We start from the raw sequence: 21733 nt of genomic DNA, 5'->3' as shown, positions 1-21733 counted from the left end.
AGTCATGATTTGGGAAAGAGCTGTCCTCCACAGAAAAGACATTTGACACAGACTTGGTAAACTCCAGAGATGCCTGCAGCCTCTAAACATACATACAACCTCTCTGGAGGTTATTCGGGAATGGAAATTTTCATTAACAGCCTGTTTTGAACCAGTCCACCTCTCCTCTCTACACTGCAGAGGTTTGGAAAATGTTCTCTAAGACTGCCTTTATCCAGGAAAGGGTTTTATATTAGCAGGCCTCAAATCCCTGAACAAGCCTTATTTAGCCATACTGGTAGAGGCCAGGCTGAATGCAGGGTGTCCCAGTCACATCGTCATAAGCCTGTTACTTTTCAGTTTTCTTAGGAACACAAAAAACCCTAGTATTTTGGTCGTGTGCTATCCTCTCAGCCCCCAGTTGCGTAACTAAGCCCTTTTACCCCTCACAGCTTGAGTCTGGCCCAGGGATTAGATGGCTGTTTTCCTTTCCTGTTATCTTAGCCTACTCTTGTTTTCCCACACTGTTAGCTCAGCCCTGCTCAGTCTCTGTAACACAGTTCTGTATTACCTTCTATAGTTTTCATTTATGGAAACTATAAGTATTTAAAAGTCAGTTAGAAGTTTGCACAACCCTGATGCTGCAACTATATACAGGTCAGAGGACCAGATTTACTCTCCACTGTATGGAGCTAGATGAGTGATTTCATACTGTAAGTCTCTCATTGAGTCTTAGCATGGTCTTATGTTAAAATAACACTTAAACAGTCTATGTATTTAACATACTTACAGTTTGTCAAGGGTCATCTAAAACCATTATGCAAGCTAAAGGGCTTTGGTCATGGGCCAGGGCTTTAAAGATGAGATCTGGATTGTCAGATCCCCCCAGCAGTCAAATGCCGCTAGCATGTCGGACATAAGTGCATCCATGTAGGCAGACAAGCACGTACACATACAGTCGTGGGACCCACTCACAGGCTGTTATGTGTTAGGTTAAATCCTGAGATTATTGCAAGTCACAAAGAGCACTGATCCCTGTTGTTTCCCAGAGTTAAGACCATTCAGCACTAGCCAGTCTCAGACTTGCTTTCTTCAAATCTACACCCGCCCCTGCAGCAAAACCAGAGGAGGGCATACACCTAACTGTGTATGCTTGTTTGTCAGAGACAGTGACAGACAAAGAAAAGGCGAGAGGAAGTTCCAATCATTTTTCACAGCTGTCTGTAAAGGCCGATCGTTTACCCAGTTTGCTGTTTCTTGACTTGGACTAAACTGAGACAGTGGCCTTTCATGCAGCTCTGTAAGAGATTGTGATGTCTGATGGGGTTTTTCATCATGTTGCTTACTCAGGTGGGTCAAGAGGCTCAGAACCGAAGAGAAACGGAGTGAAGGGTCCCCCGGACAGAAGGATGGAGAATGGGGTGAGTTCCTGTCTTCTTATGAGACATTTTAAATAATCCAGCCAGATATATATTTTTATGAAATATTTTAGTTGACACAGTTCAGCACAAATGATGTTTGCGTTATCCGTACCTTGAAGACCTGGAACGGTTGGTTTTTTTTTTTTTTTTTGCTGCACCTCACTGAAATAAAATTTGAGTTACATATATACAGTAGTTTCCATGGCTCATGGCAGGTGGGAGATATTTTGATGCATTGTCACCAAGACATTTCCATTTGTACTTTATTACTATCATGTGGGTCATATATTTTGGTATTAACACAAATTCTTTGGCCTCGTATGTTGCTTCTCTAAACTTAACAACAAGCCGTCTGGATGATTTGCTAAGGGATGCAATTAATTCCATTCAAAAACACCCTTCAGTGTATGAATGCAAATTAGAAATTAATCAGGGCATCATGATAGGGACATGAATGTTGAGATAATTACAAAGTTGAGAATGTCACCTTCACGAAAAAAAAATGTATTCGTCTTTTTCATTTGTACTACAACTCTTGAAATCACAACAAAGGGCTACATCAGTCTTCTTTTGATGATTTGAATAGGAAGTTAAAGGTATTTTGATGCTCTGATCATCTTTCCACATGTGTTTGGCTTTTGAAAACATTTTGTCTGTTACTTTTCTGACTTAAAGGCCACACCGTTGATTTACTCATAAAAACAAAAGAAGGAGAATACAAGGATGAGTGTGCATTCTTGTTCACATGTGTTCACTCCTTTTGTCTATTTATTTATCCCTGCACAGGTGGCAACACCCAGGATGGATATGACGCTGGCTGAGCTACAAGAGATGGCCGCCAGACAGCAGCAGCAGATAGAAGCTCAACAGCAACTCCTCGCTTCCAAGGTGCAGAGAGAGACAGTGCGAGATGAAAGGGGGGGGGGGTGGGCTGGTAGAACGTTGGGTGGATACAGGGGGTTAAGAGGTTAAGTGGTGGAGATGAAAGTAACAGCCAGAAGAGGAGAGGCAAAATAGTGGAAAGAGATTAAAGAGGGAGTTATTTCGAGAAAGTGGGAAATTGGTACACAGAAGAAATGTACTGTATGTAAAACAAGCCTTGTGCACTTATGGAAATGATGATACTCAGATGTGGAGCTTGTGATAGACAGGTGAGATGAACTGCGGATGGCTGCAGGTGTAGTGTTTATAATTTGATATATTATGAATGTTTTGGGTTCTCACTGCACAGAACTCATCCGGTATTTGAAGATCTCTTTTTCTCTTGCGTAGGGCTTGTTTCTCACTTTGCTCAGGATTTATTAATGACAGGAGAAAGGCATCTGACAGAAAATAGACATGTTATAATTTAATACTTGGCTGACCATTTTTACTCCTACGCATTTTTTGGGTTCTTCCTGAGGCACCTTTTAAATATTTCCGTTCTGCTGATCCAGACATGTATACTGTATTAAGATAACTTTATAAAAAAACTTAACTTGTGTCTTTTTTTTATCCAGAAAACATAATTTTACTGAGTCATCTCTTTCTCTGTTTCCCTGTATAATATCCCTGCAGGCTGTAACCTATGTGTCCTTGAGCCACTTCTAGCTTTCTGATCCAAACACTGTTAGTGTGCATGCCTGAGGATACTATAGCAAGCCAAGGAATGTAACTTAAACTAGTCACGTACACTTGCACACAAATCAAGTAAACAAACAGGCTTTGCCATCAGCACACATCACCTGGAACAATGTTTGGTTCATCTCAGAACCTGTTTGAGACAGCTCTGTCAGGTTTAAAGCACATATTTCAAGACTGATGATTGATTTTGAAAGTTAAACATTGTTGAGTTTCACAGAATATTTTCTTAACCCTTATTTAACCTATTTATAGTAACAGCCTGCAGGAGATTTACATTAAGGAATCATATTCCTACAGCAGTAAGCCCCTTAACATCTTACCACAGTGTGTAGTTCAGTGCCTTGACATCACTTGGACAATAGCTGCTGAGAAAAACATGCTTAGACATGGGCCGCTCATAAAAGTTAAAAGGGATTTATTTGTTTGATTATTTTTATGACTTTTGTTTCTTGCTCCCTTTCTCCTCCCTTTTGTCTCTCCAGGAGCAGCGGCTGCGCTACCTGAAGCAGCAGGAGCAGCGTCAGCAGCAGCAGGCGTCTGAGCAGGAGAAGCTACAGCGCCTCCGGGAGAACATCGAGAACCAAGAAAGTCGGCTCAAGAAGGTCCGGGCCCTCAAGGGCCAAGTGGAGCAGAAACGCCTCAGCAATGGCAAACTGGGTAAGCTCATGGATTTGTGAATTCATAATTAGATGCCTGTTTGGAATATTATATGACTGGAAGCATGTGACTTTAAGTCAAATGAGATGTCAAATCAGGATGCGTTGTGTTTTCTTTATGTTTCCGATAAATGGGTGATTCTACAAGATTATGGCTATTATGGAGACTACTCAAAGTCTGTCTTTGACTGTCTGTCTTCATGATATCTCCCTCTCCCTCTACAGTTGAGGAGATTGAGCAGATGAACAACTTGTTCCAGCAGAAGCAGAGAGAATTGGTGATGGCGGCGTCCAAGGTGGAGGAGCTTAGCCTACAGCTGGAATTGCTCAAAAATGGCAAGATGGACAACTTCCATGACAACCAGAGCTCTGTGGCTGAACTAGACCGCCTCTACAAGGAGCTGCAGGTGTGTGCTTGCGCGAGTGTCTGAGATAAACAAGTATAAGGATCACACTACTACAATCCAATCCAAATGAGTATAAATGTTTAACCCTTCTTTGTCCTTATGTCTTATCCTTCTTGGTGGTCAGCTGAGGAACAAGCTCAACCAGGATCAGAACTCTAAATTGCAGCAGCAGAGAGAGAGCCTGAACAAGCGCAACCTGGAGGTGGCCGCCATGGACAAACGGATCAATGAGCTCCGTGATCGGCTGTGGAAGAAGAAGGCAGCATTGCAGCAGAAAGAGAACTTGCCTGTAAGTATTATCATACACAGACAACACAACAACATAAAAGCATGCACACAACAGGATGTGGAGCACCCTCACGTATCGTCTTTTACATTTTGTGAAAGGCCTTGACCTACCTTTTAATTGTTAATGTGACTCACATTTTGTCAGGACACTAATATTCATCATAGCTTGTAATAACTGTTAGAAATGGTTTTGATCAAAGCTCCCCCTAGTGGCCTCATAATAAAGGCTGTTTGTATGTCTCTTCACCTCCGGAAGCCTCAGATGCCCTGGCATTCAGAGCTCATCCATGCCAACGTAAGGCTCCTATAACTTGCTATCCTCTGTGTGGGAAAACCTAGAGACTCCCTCAGTCTTTTTTTTTCCATTCTTTGATCTCTTTCTGTCTGAAAAAAAGCTGGTGGGGATTGATCATTGTTTTGATCATGTCACGGAGTTGCATCTCACTTCACTCAGCTGTGTTATTCAGCAGAAACAACTCTTGAAGATGAGTAGGGGAGTAATGAGTGCAGGCTGACATTGCAGACAGGCAGGAATGTCAGGGGAGATGCTATCTTTTCTGGCTGCGCTCTTGACAGAAACAGGAAGAAACGAATAACCAGTTTTCTTAAAGGCAAACAACTGTCAAAAAAAAAAAAACAACTAAAAAAAATTGGCTTTTTAAAGCACAATTTATAATTAATTACATGACAAGATTAAACACATACTAGAAAGCAGCAAGCTGAATAATCAAGTCTTTGTACTCTCCATAATGGATGTAATGGTTTTGGCTATGAGCTCACTGCCCGATGTCTCCCTGCTCCTCTGCTCCTCTCTCCCCTTTCCACGAGTTGTTTTGAACACAGGTTGCCATGGGGCTGTAAATAGTAAAGAGTCAACAAACCCATCTATGAAGTAGACCGTGTGGAAGAGAAATTAACATGTTCACTGCTTGAGTTTGAGTGAAGATCTAACTCATACTTGTGTAGGGAGAGCAGGCACGGACTGTAAGGTGACCAAAAAGGAAACATAATCATTCTGAGAGGATGCTGGATGATTTTATGTTTTCACCTTCTTAAATAACACAAATAATTTTACTGTCCTCCATGCAGTAATTTCTTTAATTATGTTTTCCCAATCAAATCAGACATACAGTAGGGTCCAAAAGTCAGAGACCATTGTTGCGGACCTTTGGACCCTACTGTAATAAGGGTGTTTCATTGGCCTTCAACATTAACTTTCTTTCTTTCAACCAAATTAACATGCAACCAATTAACCATAAAGATTGTTTTTTTATTATTTAATGCTGATTCATAACTATGTAAAGCAAAGCACCAAGCTGTTTGTATTCAGTGCCATCAGAAATGTTTTTTTCTGTGCTGTAGATCCAAAAAATCGCCTCCTTTTAGTATGCAGCATGCAATGTTTACTTAGAAGATGCAATGTACAAGATCTAAAATGGCCTGTAAGTTAGAACATAAATAATAAATAATGGCGATTTAACGTATGCTTCTGAAGCTCTGCTGGAAGCCTTTTAGATAAATGAGAAACTTGCACCCTAATCCAGCTTTAAAGAAGCCCAGTTTCTCTTTTGATGTCACCTTGACATCTATACTAAAGTAGAAACAGAACAGGCGAAGGTGTGCGCGCATGTGAGTGTGTATGTGTGTATGTGTGTGTGTGTGTGTGTGTGTTTTAGAGATGAAGGTCTGAATAGGCCCTAGTGAGGAGGTGATTTACCCACAGCCTGCCTGGAATCATAATGAGAGGGCCTTTTTTACACCAGCACAAAGACGCACTCCATCCAAGCTGCTCTCTCCTCTAACCAAACAGCAAGCGTCTGTCTGACATCAGCTAACAAGCACGTATTACCGTACTGACTGGAGAGAGGTAGTCTGAGAGCTGCCAGCCTCGAGTCATCTCGCACTACATAAGTAACTTAGCTCAGGCGGAATTAAGAAATGGGTGATATTAGATTGGAAAAAAGGGGATTATTTGGTATTTTGAACTGCTGTTGCATGTTTGTGCTTTTGTTTTCTCAAGAATGGGTATCCTGTTAAAGAGAGGGCTTCAAAAGACACTCATCCTCAGGTAATTAAACTAGCATTGGAGCTGAAAATCTGTGTCTATTTTTTTCTCTGATCTCATCTCTTCAGTATGACTTGGCACATGACTTGGTTTCATTAGTTGTTTTGACCCTTGGCAGGCATAGTGAACCATGTTCATCTTGTTTTAAAGGCACACAGTGTGTTGTCATCCATCAGAAGTGTAAGATAAGTTTTATCTGAGGGTTGAAAGATCGTTTAGGAATGCTTAACCAAAATCTGAAGTGAAAGTTAATTAGGCTGTTTGGGGATATAGAGCATACTGGCATTTCATTTCTTATGTAAGATGTTTGTATAACGTGTCTTCTAACTCCCAAGATAAGAGAGCCCACCACTATCCTAGTTGCTTTAAGATTCTTGTAAAGCATGGGGCTGCATTGCATGTGCCTATAACAAGCATCGTGGTACTGGCATTAGAGAACTTTAATGTTTGATAAATCTTTTATCAGTAACTGTAATCCATGAGTCTTCCTGAAGCAATATATTGTAGTCATTGTAATTGCTTGGAAACCTGAAGTGAGTGGTTCAAGGCGGAGCTCAGAGGGTCCAACATTTTGGTCCAAACAAAGTAAAACATCTCTGTCTCTGGAAAACATCTCCGTCAACATCTGTTGAGTGGATTGTCATACAATTTAGAACTTCCACAGACATTCATGGTCTTCAAAGGATAAATTATAGTTACTGTAATCTATCAACCTTACACGAAGCCCCACTCACCCACTGGCAGGTGTAAAATTCCACTTGTCACTCCACTTCACTTCACTGTAATGACCATTCAGCAAACACCACATGTACTGTAGGTTAAAACCTTTAAACACGTCATGCCACTGAAATGATAACTCACTTTATTGCAGTAACGATATTGCACGCTCTGGCGCCACCCTCAGGCCAAAGTTTACATTTTTTGTCTCATAAGTGGCAAAGATCTAAGAACATTATAGTTGTTTGTCCATTTTTCATTCATCATACAATTTTTTTTCTGGGATGCATTGAGTATTACAGCCTTACAAATGTTCTAGATTTTTAGTGTTGTTAGTGTTTCCCATATGAACAATAACTCCAGCATGCTTTCTTTGATCATTGGATACTGGTTTTGACTGAGTCAGAGCTGAGTATCCCAACACTTTTTTTTGTGCCATCACCAAAACTATCATATAATTTTTTTGTTATCATTCTGTTATCTATATGTTTATGTGTCTGAAAGGTGTATTCTGTATCTACTGTTTACTGTACTTCATCTTACTCTCACTGACTTTTGCTGCTCTAAAAGCCTCTTCTTGTGTTTTTTTTTTCTCTCCAACCCTTTCACTGTCTAGCTGCCCTCTGATGGCCAAGCCGGACAGCAGTCAGGTCCGTCTCGTGTGGCAGCGGTCGGCCCATACATCCAGTCGTCCACTATGCCCCGGGGCCAAGTGAGACACGACCTGCTCGTAAAACCAGCTTACCCAGACGGTACTGCCACCCTACCAGCCCACGACCCGCAGAACAAGGCCAGCACAGGTGAGCAACCAGAGACAACGCACTGCCTGCAGCCTCTCATCTCAGAACTTAAGCCTTTTCCTTTCTGACCATGACGTGGGTGTCTGCTGGGGCCTACTTGGCAGCAGGCTTCCACTTTGTCCTGTCTGTCATTTTAAATATAATTTAGTTAGCCAAAGTTAAGTCAGCAACAGCTCACTCAGCAGCAGAGTTAAAAAATGAAGCTTACGTTTCCAGATCACATATAGTAGTGAGGAGTTTAAAGGTCGATAGAGTACGAGCCAAGTAGAGAGAGAAAGAAATTACTAGTGTGCCCTTCATTTCTTTTTGTGTCATCATGGAGTCAGGTATGGTTTTTTTTTGTTTGTTTTTTTTTAATTAAAATGTGACAAGACTGTCCTGGTTCCAGCAGGAGCAGAGGATTCTGGGACACCTGCTGATGTCACTCTGAGCTCAGAAGGTAGCCATCCTGGATGGTGTGTTGTGATCTAGTATTGCTGAACCTGAACATTTACAATCTTTCGTCAACTTTCCTGAATTTTTTTGAAGAACTTTTATATGTTTTGCAGTGAGTGAACGACTTTTTGAACCAGTGTTTTTGCCATGGTGTGTGTCTCTGTGCCATTCTTTATACCAGCTCACATTACACTAGTCATTATTTATTCACAGGCAAATTAGTAAATGTTTCAAATTAATGCTCACCGTAATGACCAGCCTGTAGAATTATGTAAATATGAGCTTCCATTATTGTGTTTGTTGTTTGGTTCAGATTAATACTCTGCATCTTAGTCAGGGCTTTGTAGTCAAACGAATCCAAATTACAAAGCATTGATTTACAGACAAAGACAGAAGGTTAGCAGGAAGCTGAGCACGACTGCAAAGTTTTTCAGAAGATCAGTTCTGTCTTTTTATCTGAACTAACTATTGATGCAAAATCTAGATTTTAAACTTGAAGAGACAGACGGGGACGTCTGACTTTGCTTTTGAATACACAACGTATCTGATCTAGAAGTTATTTTTACAGAATAACTTTTTAATTAGTTATTTTTCTTGTCATTTTTTAAATTTTAAAGTCGAGTTTGAGAGATGGTGCAGAGTAAGCTGCTGTTGCACCAGCATCTTCTCCCCATGGACTGCAGTAGCATGTGTGCTGTGTAATATAGGGCGTCTGGCCAAATGGATGACGGACCAGAGCAACATATCTCATTTAAAGATGCTCTTTGTGCCATCCTCCATGAGTAATTCTTTCTCACACGCTCCATCTCTGACTCGCTCTCTTAGCCTTTCTTAAATCAGTCCCCCAGTGGATAGTGGGCCAGCAGTGCGCTTCATGCTATTAAAAATGAATGATCCAACACCAAAATTAGTCATTACAAAACAACAGCAGAAGGGACCACCCCCCGTCCTTATTCCCTCTCTCTCTCTTAACATCCTCATCAGCCCATATATTCCTATTAAAACAACAAAACACATACAGGAAGTAAATGTAACAGGTTTTTCCCAAGCTGTCAGGATGTTGCACGCAATTATTTCTGCATGCTGAGTTGATTTGCAATATGGAAAAAAGAGAGATAGGGATGGGCGGGGAGGCAGAGGAATCTGCTCTAGTGTACACCCATTGCCAGTTTCTCTCTAACCGGGATGTTGTGCAGAGGATCAGGCAGGCTCCTAGGGGTTGTGCTGGTCTCTGCATGGCCCCTCAGGGGGGCCCTTGCCTGGGCCCAGCCAACAGCATGTCTAGAGCAAAGGGAGATCTGGAGCTCTAAGGCTACTTTGTTTTTCTTGTCTTTTGAATGCATCTTCCTCAGAAGCCATGTTCTTGCTTAAGCCTCTGAAAGAGCTGCGGGCTAAGAGAAAAGGTACACACTTGTGTTTGTGTGTGCGTGTGTGCTCCTCAACGGCTTTCTTTCAATGTGTTTATTTTTCATGCGAGTGACTCACTGAAAAAATATGGAAAGATATGAAAAGATAATATTTTCATCATTTCCTAGCTGGATCTTTGGTCCTGTTTGCTTGTTTTGCTGCTGTTTGTTAAAGCGTGTTTGTTGAGCTTTCTCTTCAGTTCTTTTTCTGCCGCTCTAAATGGGTCAGTTGGAACAAACACATAACCTTCAGTTGAACTGACATTCTATGTGGATTCTGACCAACCCAATCAGGTCTTGTACACTGTACACGTGTGTGTGTTTGTTGGAGTATTTTTACAACACCTCTCGAGAGGGAGCATTTAACTACAATCTGCAGGCACTGCGATGGAAATGATGTTTTAACCAGCTTTGATGTGATGCTAATCTTGCCAGTTGCACAGAGCCCTGTGCTTTTGTGGCTCATCTGACTGTGGATGTCTGCGGACATGCATGGCCACTGGCTGGGTCTTAGTCAGTCAACCAAAAAACAAATAATGAGTAAAGAGGGAGGCAAAATGCTACAAAATCCACTCTGATGCTCTGTTCTTCTTCGCAACTTTCTGTTGATCTTCCCCCTCTCCTGTGTATCCCCCAGGCCTTCAATCATCCAAGCTGGCAGACTGGAGCTCTGCAGGTCCAGAGTCCAACACCAACGGTCATGGTCCAGCTTCAACACTGCCACGAATGACCTCTCACTCTAACTCTCAAACAGAGCAAGGTAAGGGACATACATAGATGCAATCACCAGCAGTCACACTCTTAATGTACACAAACAAACACACACAGCATTTCCACAGAAACTGCCCTGGAATACCTTCCTGTAACTGTGGCCAAAATATTAACTGTTGATAAGGCAGAACAAAAGCTTCCAAAGGGGCTTTTGTTCTGTTTTTTCACAGAATCACTATGTGTCTGAACATGTGAGCCAAAACTGATTGCTGCCTCTGCATGTGGTCTGTGATTAGATGAAACGGAACTGAAGAAGGACAGGAAGGTGCGTCCTGTTTCCATGTTTGAGCCAACGGAGGTTCCCACCACCTCCCTCCGAAAAAATCAGAGCAGTGATGACTTGGTCAGGGATGCTCAGGTGAGAGGGAATAAAAAACACACTCCTTTCACTTTCACAGGAAAACCTAATTGGTCAGATTTGTTTATTACCAGCAACAATATACCCTAGCATCTAATTTTCTGTCTCTCTCTTCTCTCATCTTTCAGTCTGCTCTCAAGGCCCCAGTCAAGGTGCCTCCACCTGTCCCTACCAAACCAAAAGGCCCTGGTGTTGTGCCCTATGGCAAACCAGGCCTCAACACAGGCACCTTCCCTAAAGCCAAGCCCCACAGCCAGCAGCCTCAGGTCGCACAGGGCCGTGGCCCTCTCCCGCCCTCACAGAGCCAGACACTCCCCCTACCCCCCAAGCAAGACACTCCACCTGCCGCCACGGTACGGCCCTTCACCCCAGAGCTGCCCTCCTCCAAAGACACCAACCTGAGTAAGCCCCAGACCTTAGCGGCCAGCTCCATTTACTCCATGTACACACAGCAGCCTGGCTCAGGGAAGCCATTCCAGCCTGGTTTGCAGGGCACTCTCACCAGGGCCCAGAGCCGCACCAACGGATTTGTCAGTGGTAAGAATATGCAGTTGTTTTAACTTTTTTAAATGGCTGTATGGACAGTGACGTTGAGTGTACTGTAAAGCTTTATCTAAAGCTGATCATGTGAACACAGATGAATGTGGCCATTGGTTATCTGAATAGATTAAATTCTATTAGTCAGCCCAGTCATAACAGCACCATCTTCTCTAATATGCTTTGTCTCTAAGCTCACTGCTTAATGTAACGTCACATCTTACAGGATCCTGTGTTAGAACAAGCTTATAGCCAGTGCATTTAAATGGATTACATGTAGAAACAGAAGATCACACTTTGATTTAAGCATCAATCCACTGTAATGCACAAAGTCTGTCTGAAGTAAGTATCCTCTGAGTGGAGTGAATGGTGATATTAAATCTCATGACTAATGTTGGAGTAGAAAACAAGGTGTGACAAAGTCATATCTAAAGGTAATGGATGTAAACAACATAACTACATATTCACTGCAGGATAAATCTGCCGTGCTGTTGTTGTATTCAGCATATTCAGTCAAGTCAGTTTTATTTATATAGCGCCAAATTATAATAGAAGGGTCATTTTCATATAGAGCAGGTCTAGACTGTATTCTTTACAATACTATTTACATACACCCAATATTTCCCTATTAGCAAGCACTTGGCGACAGTGGTAAGGAAAAACCTTTTAACAGGAAGTAACCTTGAGTAGAACCGGACTCTGGGTGGGCGGCCATCTGCCTCGATTGGTTGGGTTGGGTTGGGGGGTTGGGGGGTAGGAGGAGAACGAGAGAGAGATAGAAATAGAAGGAGGGAAGAGAGCATAGCACAATGCAAGTTCCACGTAGAGCTGTAGTATAATAATGATAATGATAATAATAGTAGATTAATAAGACTTATAATAATAATTGTATCAGTGGATATTGAGCAGGATCACAGGGGTAGTGAGTGGCTCACAATCACAGATTCTACACCTCGGGAGGCAGAAATACTTGCAGAAAGCAACAGGAGGAGAGGGGATAGAGATGAGAAAGCTCAAAACTACAGGAGTTAGTAACATGCATTAATGGGACATGAATGCGTACAGATGGAGAGGGAGAGGAGGAGAGAGGAGCTCAGTGTATCATGAGGTCCCCTGGCAGTCTATAGCAGCATAACTAGGGGCTGATCCAAGGTGAGCCTGGTTGGTCCTAACTATAAGCTTTATCAAAAAAGGAAAGTTTTAAGCCTATTCTTAAATATAGAGAGGGTGCCTCCTGGACCCAAACTGGAAGATGGTTCCACAGGAGAGGAGCCTGATAGCTGCCTCTTTCTACTCTGCCTTATTCTACTTTTGGAGACTATAGGAACCACAAGTAAGCCTGCATTTTGGAAGTGCAGTGTTCTAGTAGGGTAATAAGGTACTATGAGCTCTTTAAGATATGATGATGCCTGACTATTGAGGGCTTTGTAGGCGAGGAGAAGGATTTTAAACTCTATTCTGGATTTTACAGGGAGCTAGTGCAGAGAAGCTAATATGGGAGAAATATGATCTTTTCCTAGTTTTTGTCAGTACACGTGCAGCTGCATTCCGGATCAGCTGGAGAATTTTTAGAGACTTGTTGTGGCAGCCTGATAATTGGATAATTGGAATTGTAATAATCCGGCTTAGAAGTAACAAAAGGGTTGACTAGTTTTTCTACATCATTTTGAGACCAAATGTATCCTGATCAAAGATAACTCACAATTTCCTTATGCTTCCTGTGTTTGGGTATAGATCAGTGTCTGTTGAGGGCAGGAGGTGATGAATTTTGTCTCGAATAGTCAGAATTTTATCATTAAATAAGCTCATAAAGTCATTACTACCAAGAGCTATAGGAATACATGGATCAATAGAGTTATGACTCTTTGTCAGCCTGTCCAAAAGTGCTGAAAAGGAACCTAGAGCTGTTTTTATTCTCTGCTATTAATGATGAGTAATAGGTGGCTCTGGCATTACAGAGGGCCTCTCTATATGTTTTAAGACTATCTTGACAAACTAAGCGAGATTCTTCCAGTTTGGTGGAGCGCCATATCCTTTTGAGTTTTCGCGATGTTTGCTTTCATTTGCGAGTTTGAGAGTTATACCATGGAGCTAAACTCTTTTGTTCTATTATCTTCTTTTTAAGAGGGGTAATAGAGCTGAGTGTTATTCGCAGTGAGCCTTCAGCATTATAAACAAGACAATCAGTTTGGGAGGGATTCAAGTTAGCATAAGAGTCCTCTGTTGTTTAGACATGACATTGAATTAAAAGCTGATGGAATCACTTCCTTAAATTTAGCTACAGCACTATCAGATAGACATCTAGTGAAGATATTTTTTCTTAATGGCGTGTAATCCAGTAATAGGAATTCAAAGGTTATTAAATAATGGTCCGATAAAAGAGAATTCTGGACTTTTAAATGTTCAATTTCGATGCCAAATGCCAGAACAAGGTCGACAGTGTGGTTAAAACAGTGAGCAGGTTTATTTACACTCTGAGAGAAGCCAATTGAGTCTAATATTGACATAAACACAGTGCTAAGGCTATCATTATTGACGTCCACATGAATATTAAAATCACCTCTTATTTGTAAGGACTAAACTTGATTTAAAAACTCTGAGAACTCATAAAATTCAGAGTACGGGCCAGGAGGGCGGTACACTATAACAAATAGAACTGGCTGTAATGTTTTCCAGGTTGACAAGAAAATGTTCACACGTCACTGACCCGAGGAGCAGCTAGAGAGGCAAAGCCATCTGTTACATCTCCCCTTTTGAAACACAATCACAAGCAACCATACCTGCTACTTTCTGACTGAAATTGTGGAAATTAAATGGAAGAAATTTTTCTCCAACCTTGAGTCTGTTCAGAGAATTTTTTCTTAAAATGCAGACTAACTCTATTAGATTAATATTATTTTGTAAATATACTCAAGGAAAAGAGAAAAAATGTGTAATTCAACAAGAGAACAGGAACAAGCAGGTTTCTTTACAGCCATCAAATAACACAAGAAGTGTCTTGGTTGAAAGAATAATATATCTTTATCAGATTTTGCTCGATGCAATTTAAAGTTCTCTTTCTTTGGGCTCTGTTCTGTCGCAGGGGTTAAATACAGAATCTATCTCATAATTAAAATTTCATTGTAATTACGTGTTGAAGGCAGCGGTAATGTGGCTTCATCTCATATTCATCACGCTACAATGCTTTGCTTTGTGTTTTTTCTGTCATAATTGGTTGTGAAAGTTTTATAAATCCATTTCACTTCACTGAGAAGTTACAAATCAAAAGCAGCAGGGAAAGGAACAGTGAAATAGGGCCAAGAAAGTAGTTCATACAGTGTGATAGAGAAAGAAGATCGATGGTAATGAGACCTTCAGTGACCCTTCACACGTTACATCTAACAAGTAACACTAGATAGTATCTCTACATACTTTTCAGTCTTAACATTTGTTTTCTATGTTTGTGTTTGTAGTGTACGGCAAACCAGTGATCCCCAGTGGAGGCTCTCAACACCCAGAGAACCCTTATCTGGACCGCCGTTCCCCAGCCCTAGAATCTGAGGTGGACCACAACGGAGCCTACCACATGGGTCCCAGCCCATCTGAGAGCTCTCAACCAGAGACTGAGCGTATCCCCCGTCCCCTCAGCCCCACCAAACTTCTCCCCTTCATTTCCAACCCCTACCGGCATCAGAGTGATGGGGACCTGGAAGCCCTGAGAAAGAAGCTCTACAATGCTCCCAGGCCCCTGAAGAAACGCAGCTCCATCACTGAACCAGAGGGCCCCGCTGGTCCCAACATTCAGAAACTCCTCTATCAGAAGACCACACTGGCCGCTATGGAAACCACTGTGACTACACCAACAACTCCCACCTATGCCAGTGAGGCAGAGAAGGCAGCGGAGGGATCTGTGGGGCCGCATGTTCCAGGCCCTCTGAGTGGTGCAGAGAACCACCCATCAGAGGCGGGACAGTCTCTGGAGGGAGGACAAGTGCCATCTCAGATCATTCCAGCCCCTGCTGAACAAACCAAACCACCTTCAACAATCCCAGAGAGCGAAGACATTATCCCCCCTCCTCCTCCATCCCACCCAGCCCCCAGACCAGATGACAGCCTTTTCCCACCACCACCCTCTGCTGGCTTGGATGACACAATGCCCAACCTGCCCCCTCCACCTCCAGAGGGCTTCCTGGAAGAGTTCCCCCCCTACCCACCACCTCCATACCCCAGCGGAGCAGAGCAGGACAGCTTGGGAGAGGACACCTTTAACATGAAAGCACCAGAGGTCACTGGTCAAGTCACTCTGCCACCGGTACGAATCATCATTAGTGGCTTTCATTTTGTGTAGTTTGTGTTTGTTGACGGGTATATTGATCAGTCACTGTATTAAGGGCTGTGGTCACCACATACCTGAGTCCACAGTATAGATAACCCTTGTTTGCTTTAATGCTACGTGTGTTTTTAAATCCCCTCACATGTTTGTTTGTTAGTTCCACAGGGGCAGGTCATGGGTTACAATTAGCCCAGGCTCTAGATTTCACATTATACTTTTTAATAGCCCTCTGGTCAACAGCAGTGACCTGATCTGATGTTATATAATGAAATAATACCTATCAAGTACTGCTATTGTTTCTGGAGAAAATGGGCCTTATTCTACTTACACTAAGCGGATACCCACCCCACTTTCCCTCCAGATTCCTGTTACGTCTCACCTCCTTCTCATTTACTCAGATGCATTCTGTGTTGAAAATAAACACCAGTTTACATTTTCTTGCTGTTAAGCTCTTAGTGATCCTCTTTAAACAGGTTTTATGGTGAGGTGGCAGGTTTTACTCCAAAAAGGTGAACCAATGAGAAATCAGTGTTATGACCCATTTTCTTTTCCCTCCCACATACCCTCCTCTTGTCACCGTCTTTCAAGAGCTGTTGAGAAACATAATATTTTTTTAACTTCACTGATGGAGAAATGCTCCTAATCAGGTTGCATAATCATCTTTTTAGAGAAATGGATTTGTTTCTTACAGCTTGTGCTGATGAACTGGATTAGCAATGTACTAAGACCTGGAAAAACAAGTCCCTCCTCTTCTTTCAGTCCAGATTGAACACAGCACAGAGCGGACACTTGCACCTCAGCAGGAAGTGGGCTCTAGCAGTCTCACGTCTTAGATTTATATTTATTTTTTTCTGTGTTTTAATGGCTGTTTTAAGATCATTTGCGTGATGCGTAATTATGCTTGTGTCTCTAGGGGAAGAGGACAAATTTGCGCAAGGTTGGCTCTGAACGCATCGATCACAAAATGAGAGTGAAGTTCAACCCACTGGCTCTCCTGCTGGACTCTTCTCTGGAGGGAGAGTTTGACCTGGTCCAGAGAATCATCTATGAGGTAAGAGTTTCTCTCCACAAGATATTATTAATTATATAAACTTGACTGTATGTTTCTCAGTATTTGCTACTGTATACAACATTCCTCATTTGCAAATTTCTTACACACATTTTCTGCTGCATTTGTAGGCTACCACGGTACTAAAAATGATTAAAAATACAATTATTTCACATTTATTCTGAGGATAAAATTAAACTTTGACTTATTATTATTATTGTTATTATTATTATTAAAGTTTTAGTACTGTTAAAGTATTATTAAAGTCTGTCTAACTTCACCCCTCATAACTTCTCAAACCCAGGTGGAGGATCCCAGTCAACCCAACGATGAAGGCATCACTGCTCTGCACAATGCTGTCTGTGCCGGACATACAGAGATTGTCAAGTTTCTGGTTCAGTTTGGTGTCAACGTCAACGCTGCAGACAGTGACGGCTGGTAAGTTTACTGCTGCCATGGTTGATGTCTTGGATCAGTACTGAGCCACAGAGGAGTGAGAGCTGTCTACAGTATATCAAACATGTAGGATTTTTTCAACTCCTTCATCCTGCAGTATGATCCAGTTACAACTACAGAAATCTGAATGTAGTGTAACGTACTTGGCTCTGACCCAAAATCACCTAATCCAATCATTAAATTTAGCATTTTTTAAAGTCTTATAAGTTGCTTCTGGCTTAACTCAGCACTATTTCAGCAGCAGGGTAAAGTATTTCTTCTTTTCTTACCTCCTTTTTTTTCCCTTGTCACCCAACCTCAAACACAGGACGCCTCTTCACTGTGCTGCATCCTGCAATAATGTGCAAGTGTGCAAGTTCTTGGTGGAGTCTGGCGCAGCAGTCTTTGCTATGACTTATAGTGACATGCAGACGGCAGCTGATAAATGTGAAGAGATGGAGGAAGGCTACACCCAGTGTTCTCAGTTCCTCTACGGTCAGTGAAAACTATTTTATTTCCTTGTTTTTTTTAATTTAGGTTATGCAAGCTGTTTAACTTTTTACTTTTTCATTTTATTATGCCCTGTGTCGTCGTTTCTGTCCAGACAAAAACTCTTGTGCTGACTATTTTTCTGTGTGCTTTTTTTACACCTTCAGGTGTGCAAGAGAAGATGGGCATCATGAACAGGGGCGTGGTCTACGGTCTGTGGGACTACACAGGTGAAAACCCCGATGAACTGTCGTTCCGAGAGGGAGACTGCATGACCATCGTCCGCAGAGAAGACGAGGACGAGATCGAATGGTGGTGGGCGCGCATGGGCGACACTGAGGGTTACATTCCCCGCAACCTCCTAGGGGTGAGTCATGAATCAGTGAAACTGTAATTATGATAAGTGTATTTATTTTATGCAGAAGCATTGATGTTGATGTTTCATTTTTGCTCGTTTTTGCACCTTCATATATTTCATATACTTCATTTCTTTCTCTGTAGTGCAGTCCATATTTCCTTTGTACAGTCAATATTTCATTTCAAGTTTTATATCCCATTTCAAAACTAGTATTATTCCATTCTGAAACTAGATTTTAAATTTTTAAATAATTAATTTTAGTACTATTTTGCTTATTTCATTATGATTACCTTACTCTTGTACTATTTTTATTCTTCTGTGTTGCGTTTATGGGAGCAAACAATAAGACATTCTTTGTATGCTTACGTACTTGGCTAATAAACAGATTCTGATTCATGTCCTCCTGTTTTCTCCAACAGCTCTACCCGAGAATAAAGCCAAGACAGAGAACCTTGGCTTAAAACACAAAGATCCCTGCACATTTCAGTTTGCCACAACACTCCAAAATGCAGACACATACACACACATACATACACACACACACACACACATACACACATACACATACATAACACACACAGGCTTTAACAGACTGGGGAAGAGAAGGACACTGCTGAAATGAAGAGACAAGGACAGACCAAACAATATGAAGGATCAGCTATGAACTCTTTCTGGCCCAACTGGCACTTTTCTGTATCTACAGCAGAGGGACTCCCTCACTTATTTTTCCACGCCACACTGTGTACTGTGTACTTAAGACACTAATGGCATTGTTTTTCTTTATTCCACTGTTTTTTGTTGTTTGTTTTTTTTTGTAATCAGATATAAGTGTCTGAAGTAATTTTCCTAAAATGACAGAAACTCAAACGTTGGGATGTAAATGGAACAAGCAGTATTTTTATTGCTAGAAAATGATTTTTACACTTTTGAATAGTCTTTTAAAACTTGCTCTCTGGTTATTTTCTAACACACTTTGGGGCTCTACTTTGCATGATATGAATGAGTGGATGATGATGATGATGATGATGATGATGATGATGATGCTTTTGAAATGCTCTGTTACCATGACAATCTTTTGGGGGCTTGTTTCTTATCATCTGTGCTGAGTGACCGTGCCTCTGTATATCTGCACTGGAGGTGAAAAGTTTCTGCTGTTCTAGCTAAACTTATAGATAATGAAATGATTGGTGGAGAAACGGTGATGAAGCTTTCGATTGATCTATTGCTGTTCATTCTTTGGTCCGTGATACCCAGAGAGCCAGTCTGCTTTCCTGCATTGGCACATGGTTGAGATGCCATAGATGCTGTGTATACATGTATTTTTGTCACATAAACTAGTGAAATGTTACTGTAGGAATTATGTTGTTATGAAAATGGACTTTGAAACTCTCAAGAGGCCCTTTGACCAAGAAGAATTCATGCAGTATGAATTTTAATGTTTTATTACAGCCATTCCATGAAAATACAGTAATGTGCATTAAGAAAGGAAGCCTAATACCAGAAACCGTGACTTTTTGTAGTAATCAGTAAGAAATGACACACTATATTCTGAAGTCGGAGACAATTTCTAAATCGAATCATTTCTTGAAAGCAAAAGATTATATAAAAAAAGATGGAACTTGTACATTATGAGCTCCCAAAACTCAATTCATCACATCTCTCTGTCACTGCAGATGTATTTATTTTTGTTACTTTTTTCTTTAGCCGTTCTGTCAGAACTATAACCACAAATGTGCTGTAGTGTTTCAAACATTTATAATAAAATACTTTGTACTAAGTTTATATAGTCTTCTTATTATTGTGATGTTTATGTGAATGTTCAGAAAACCTTTGACTACACCCATTCATTAGTGTAAAATTAAATCCTATTTGCTTGTTAAAGGACATTTGCTGCCCTCTACTGGACATTTGCTGCCCTCCACCTCCCAGAGCATGAATTCAAATTTGGGAGTATGGTGGGAGCAGGTTACAAAATATGTAAGTCTTGTATAAGTGGTAAAGTGTGTAACGCTTGACTCAGGGCAGCCATTAAAAATAATACCTGACCATCTTTTAGTACCATTGTGCTTCAGACTCCACTGAGCTTCCTGTGTAAAAAGTAATAAGGAATTGATTAATATTGGATATTAAGAAAGTATATATTTGGGAAATCTGTGTAAAATGGTAGCTTGTGTAAGATACATGTGAAAAAAACATTTTTTTCTCTTCAGTCTCTTCAGAACAGGAAAATAAGAGGCTGAAAAGTCAGACTAGGCTCAGTGAGCTTGACAAAGAGGGAATTCACACAGGATTTAAAGCATTTGAACCAATATTTGAGTAACAATCGAGGCTATATTAACTTGATAAATGAGTGTGTAGCCTGTAAGTGAGTACTTGAGGTGTTGGATGGATGTGTGAAGTTGTTTAGCTAAAAGAAAGACAGCTATTAACACAGTAACTTTTTAGGGATGCATTTATTGACTTCAGAGAGAAGATGAGCCTGTTTCAATGAATCTTTATGGTGCCTGAGATTTTTTGGGGGGGCGGCATGTAACAGCTATCTGTGGTAATGTGTCATCTCTTGATATCAGTGGTATGTAGGTGTGTAAGTCCTGAAACTGTGAAGTGTTTGTTTTTTACTGTGGACTCATCAAAACATCACCATGAACCAAAAATATTGATCCAGTGATTTATTTTTTGGGGTATTTTTGGATACTGGTGGGCCCATGTGCGTCATTTACTGCGTTCAGTATTAGGACAAACAGTGTTTTTAATCACACAGGTGTTCCATTCTGCATTAATTATGCTTCTGTCAAAGCCAGCATAAACCAACATTATTAAACTAGTTTCTGTCCTTGATGAAAAAGCAGGAAACAGATTAAAGAATGTTCTAATTTCTATGTTGTGTCTCAAGGCTATTGTTTTTGTTGTATTGCTAAATAATTACAGAGTGTTACCAGATAATAACTTCATTTCCTCCTCCTCCTCACTTATCTAAAAATAAACAGCATGGTCACAACAGAGTCAACACAGTGGGGAAAGAAACAACATGAATTAAGTGTGAAAGGCAACAATCACAGAGGGAAATGACTTTGTAATAGGTGTACCGAGTACTGCATATGTCTTCATCCGTCATGATGATAATTTTGGGTGCTCTGTCTTCTGCAGCATAAACAGATTACAAATGATTACTGGTGAGTGCAGGTTCATCTGTCACACCAGAAACTCTCTTAGGTTAAGAGTTGAACTCATGTTAGTGTCCATATGAGCTGAAATAATGGTATTCCTGACGTATTCCTTCACACATAACCTTGTGGAGCAGTAATACAAGCAATGTCACAAGAAGCAAATAACACTTCCTATGTTTAGACTGTAAGCTGTGCTCTGTGTGCAGGTCTCTGCAGATCTTTGCAGCGGGACAGCAGGCAGAGTGAAACACTTTGATCCATTCAAAGCCACGATCCTGTACTTCTTATTGTTGTTAGTGAGGACACACTTGGAGAAAAACAATAAAAACTGCACCTTATGATGCAATATATCCACAACACACATCCACATATGAACAAATCACTCCACCCCTCCTCCAGGTACCATTGTTACCATGGTAACACCCGACAGTGACTCTGTAGGCTCCGTTGAAGTTCTTCTG

At 41.2% G+C, this 21733-nt stretch overlaps 1 protein-coding gene across 5 annotated transcripts in view; it reads left to right on the top strand.

The window, feature by feature from the left end:
* The window catches only part of tp53bp2a (tumor protein p53 binding protein, 2a), a 33840-nt gene extending 13953 nt beyond the window's left edge, over nucleotides 1-19887 (top strand). The window contains exons 5-23 of one of the 5 annotated variants that reach the window (XM_067610163.1): nucleotides 1330-1400; nucleotides 2187-2288; nucleotides 3506-3680; nucleotides 3905-4086; nucleotides 4211-4375; nucleotides 4631-4669; nucleotides 6395-6442; nucleotides 7773-7956; nucleotides 8345-8395; nucleotides 9744-9794; nucleotides 10435-10557; nucleotides 10805-10926; nucleotides 11055-11463; nucleotides 14916-15754; nucleotides 16689-16826; nucleotides 17128-17261; nucleotides 17587-17753; nucleotides 17915-18114; nucleotides 18525-19887. In XM_067610163.1, the coding sequence (XP_067466264.1) occupies nucleotides 1330-1400; nucleotides 2187-2288; nucleotides 3506-3680; nucleotides 3905-4086; nucleotides 4211-4375; nucleotides 4631-4669; nucleotides 6395-6442; nucleotides 7773-7956; nucleotides 8345-8395; nucleotides 9744-9794; nucleotides 10435-10557; nucleotides 10805-10926; nucleotides 11055-11463; nucleotides 14916-15754; nucleotides 16689-16826; nucleotides 17128-17261; nucleotides 17587-17753; nucleotides 17915-18114; nucleotides 18525-18566 (3242 nt within the window). In that variant the 3' untranslated portion in view covers nucleotides 18567-19887. The remainder of the gene's footprint in view (nucleotides 1-1329; nucleotides 1401-2186; nucleotides 2289-3505; nucleotides 3681-3904; nucleotides 4087-4210; nucleotides 4376-4630; nucleotides 4670-6394; nucleotides 6443-7772; nucleotides 7957-8344; nucleotides 8396-9743; nucleotides 9795-10434; nucleotides 10558-10804; nucleotides 10927-11054; nucleotides 11464-14915; nucleotides 15755-16688; nucleotides 16827-17127; nucleotides 17262-17586; nucleotides 17754-17914; nucleotides 18115-18524) is intronic. The other 4 variants (XM_067610164.1, XM_067610165.1, XM_067610166.1 and 1 more) reach the window with 4 other exon arrangements.
* Nucleotides 19888-21733: the final 1846 nt, after the last annotated feature.

This window comes from Thunnus thynnus, chromosome 14, assembly GCF_963924715.1.
Source record: "Thunnus thynnus chromosome 14, fThuThy2.1, whole genome shotgun sequence".
NCBI classification, from domain to species: Eukaryota; Metazoa; Chordata; class Actinopteri; order Scombriformes; family Scombridae; genus Thunnus; species Thunnus thynnus.
Note: the sequence above shows the minus strand (reverse complement) of the source record. Positions and strands in the feature narration are given on the sequence as shown.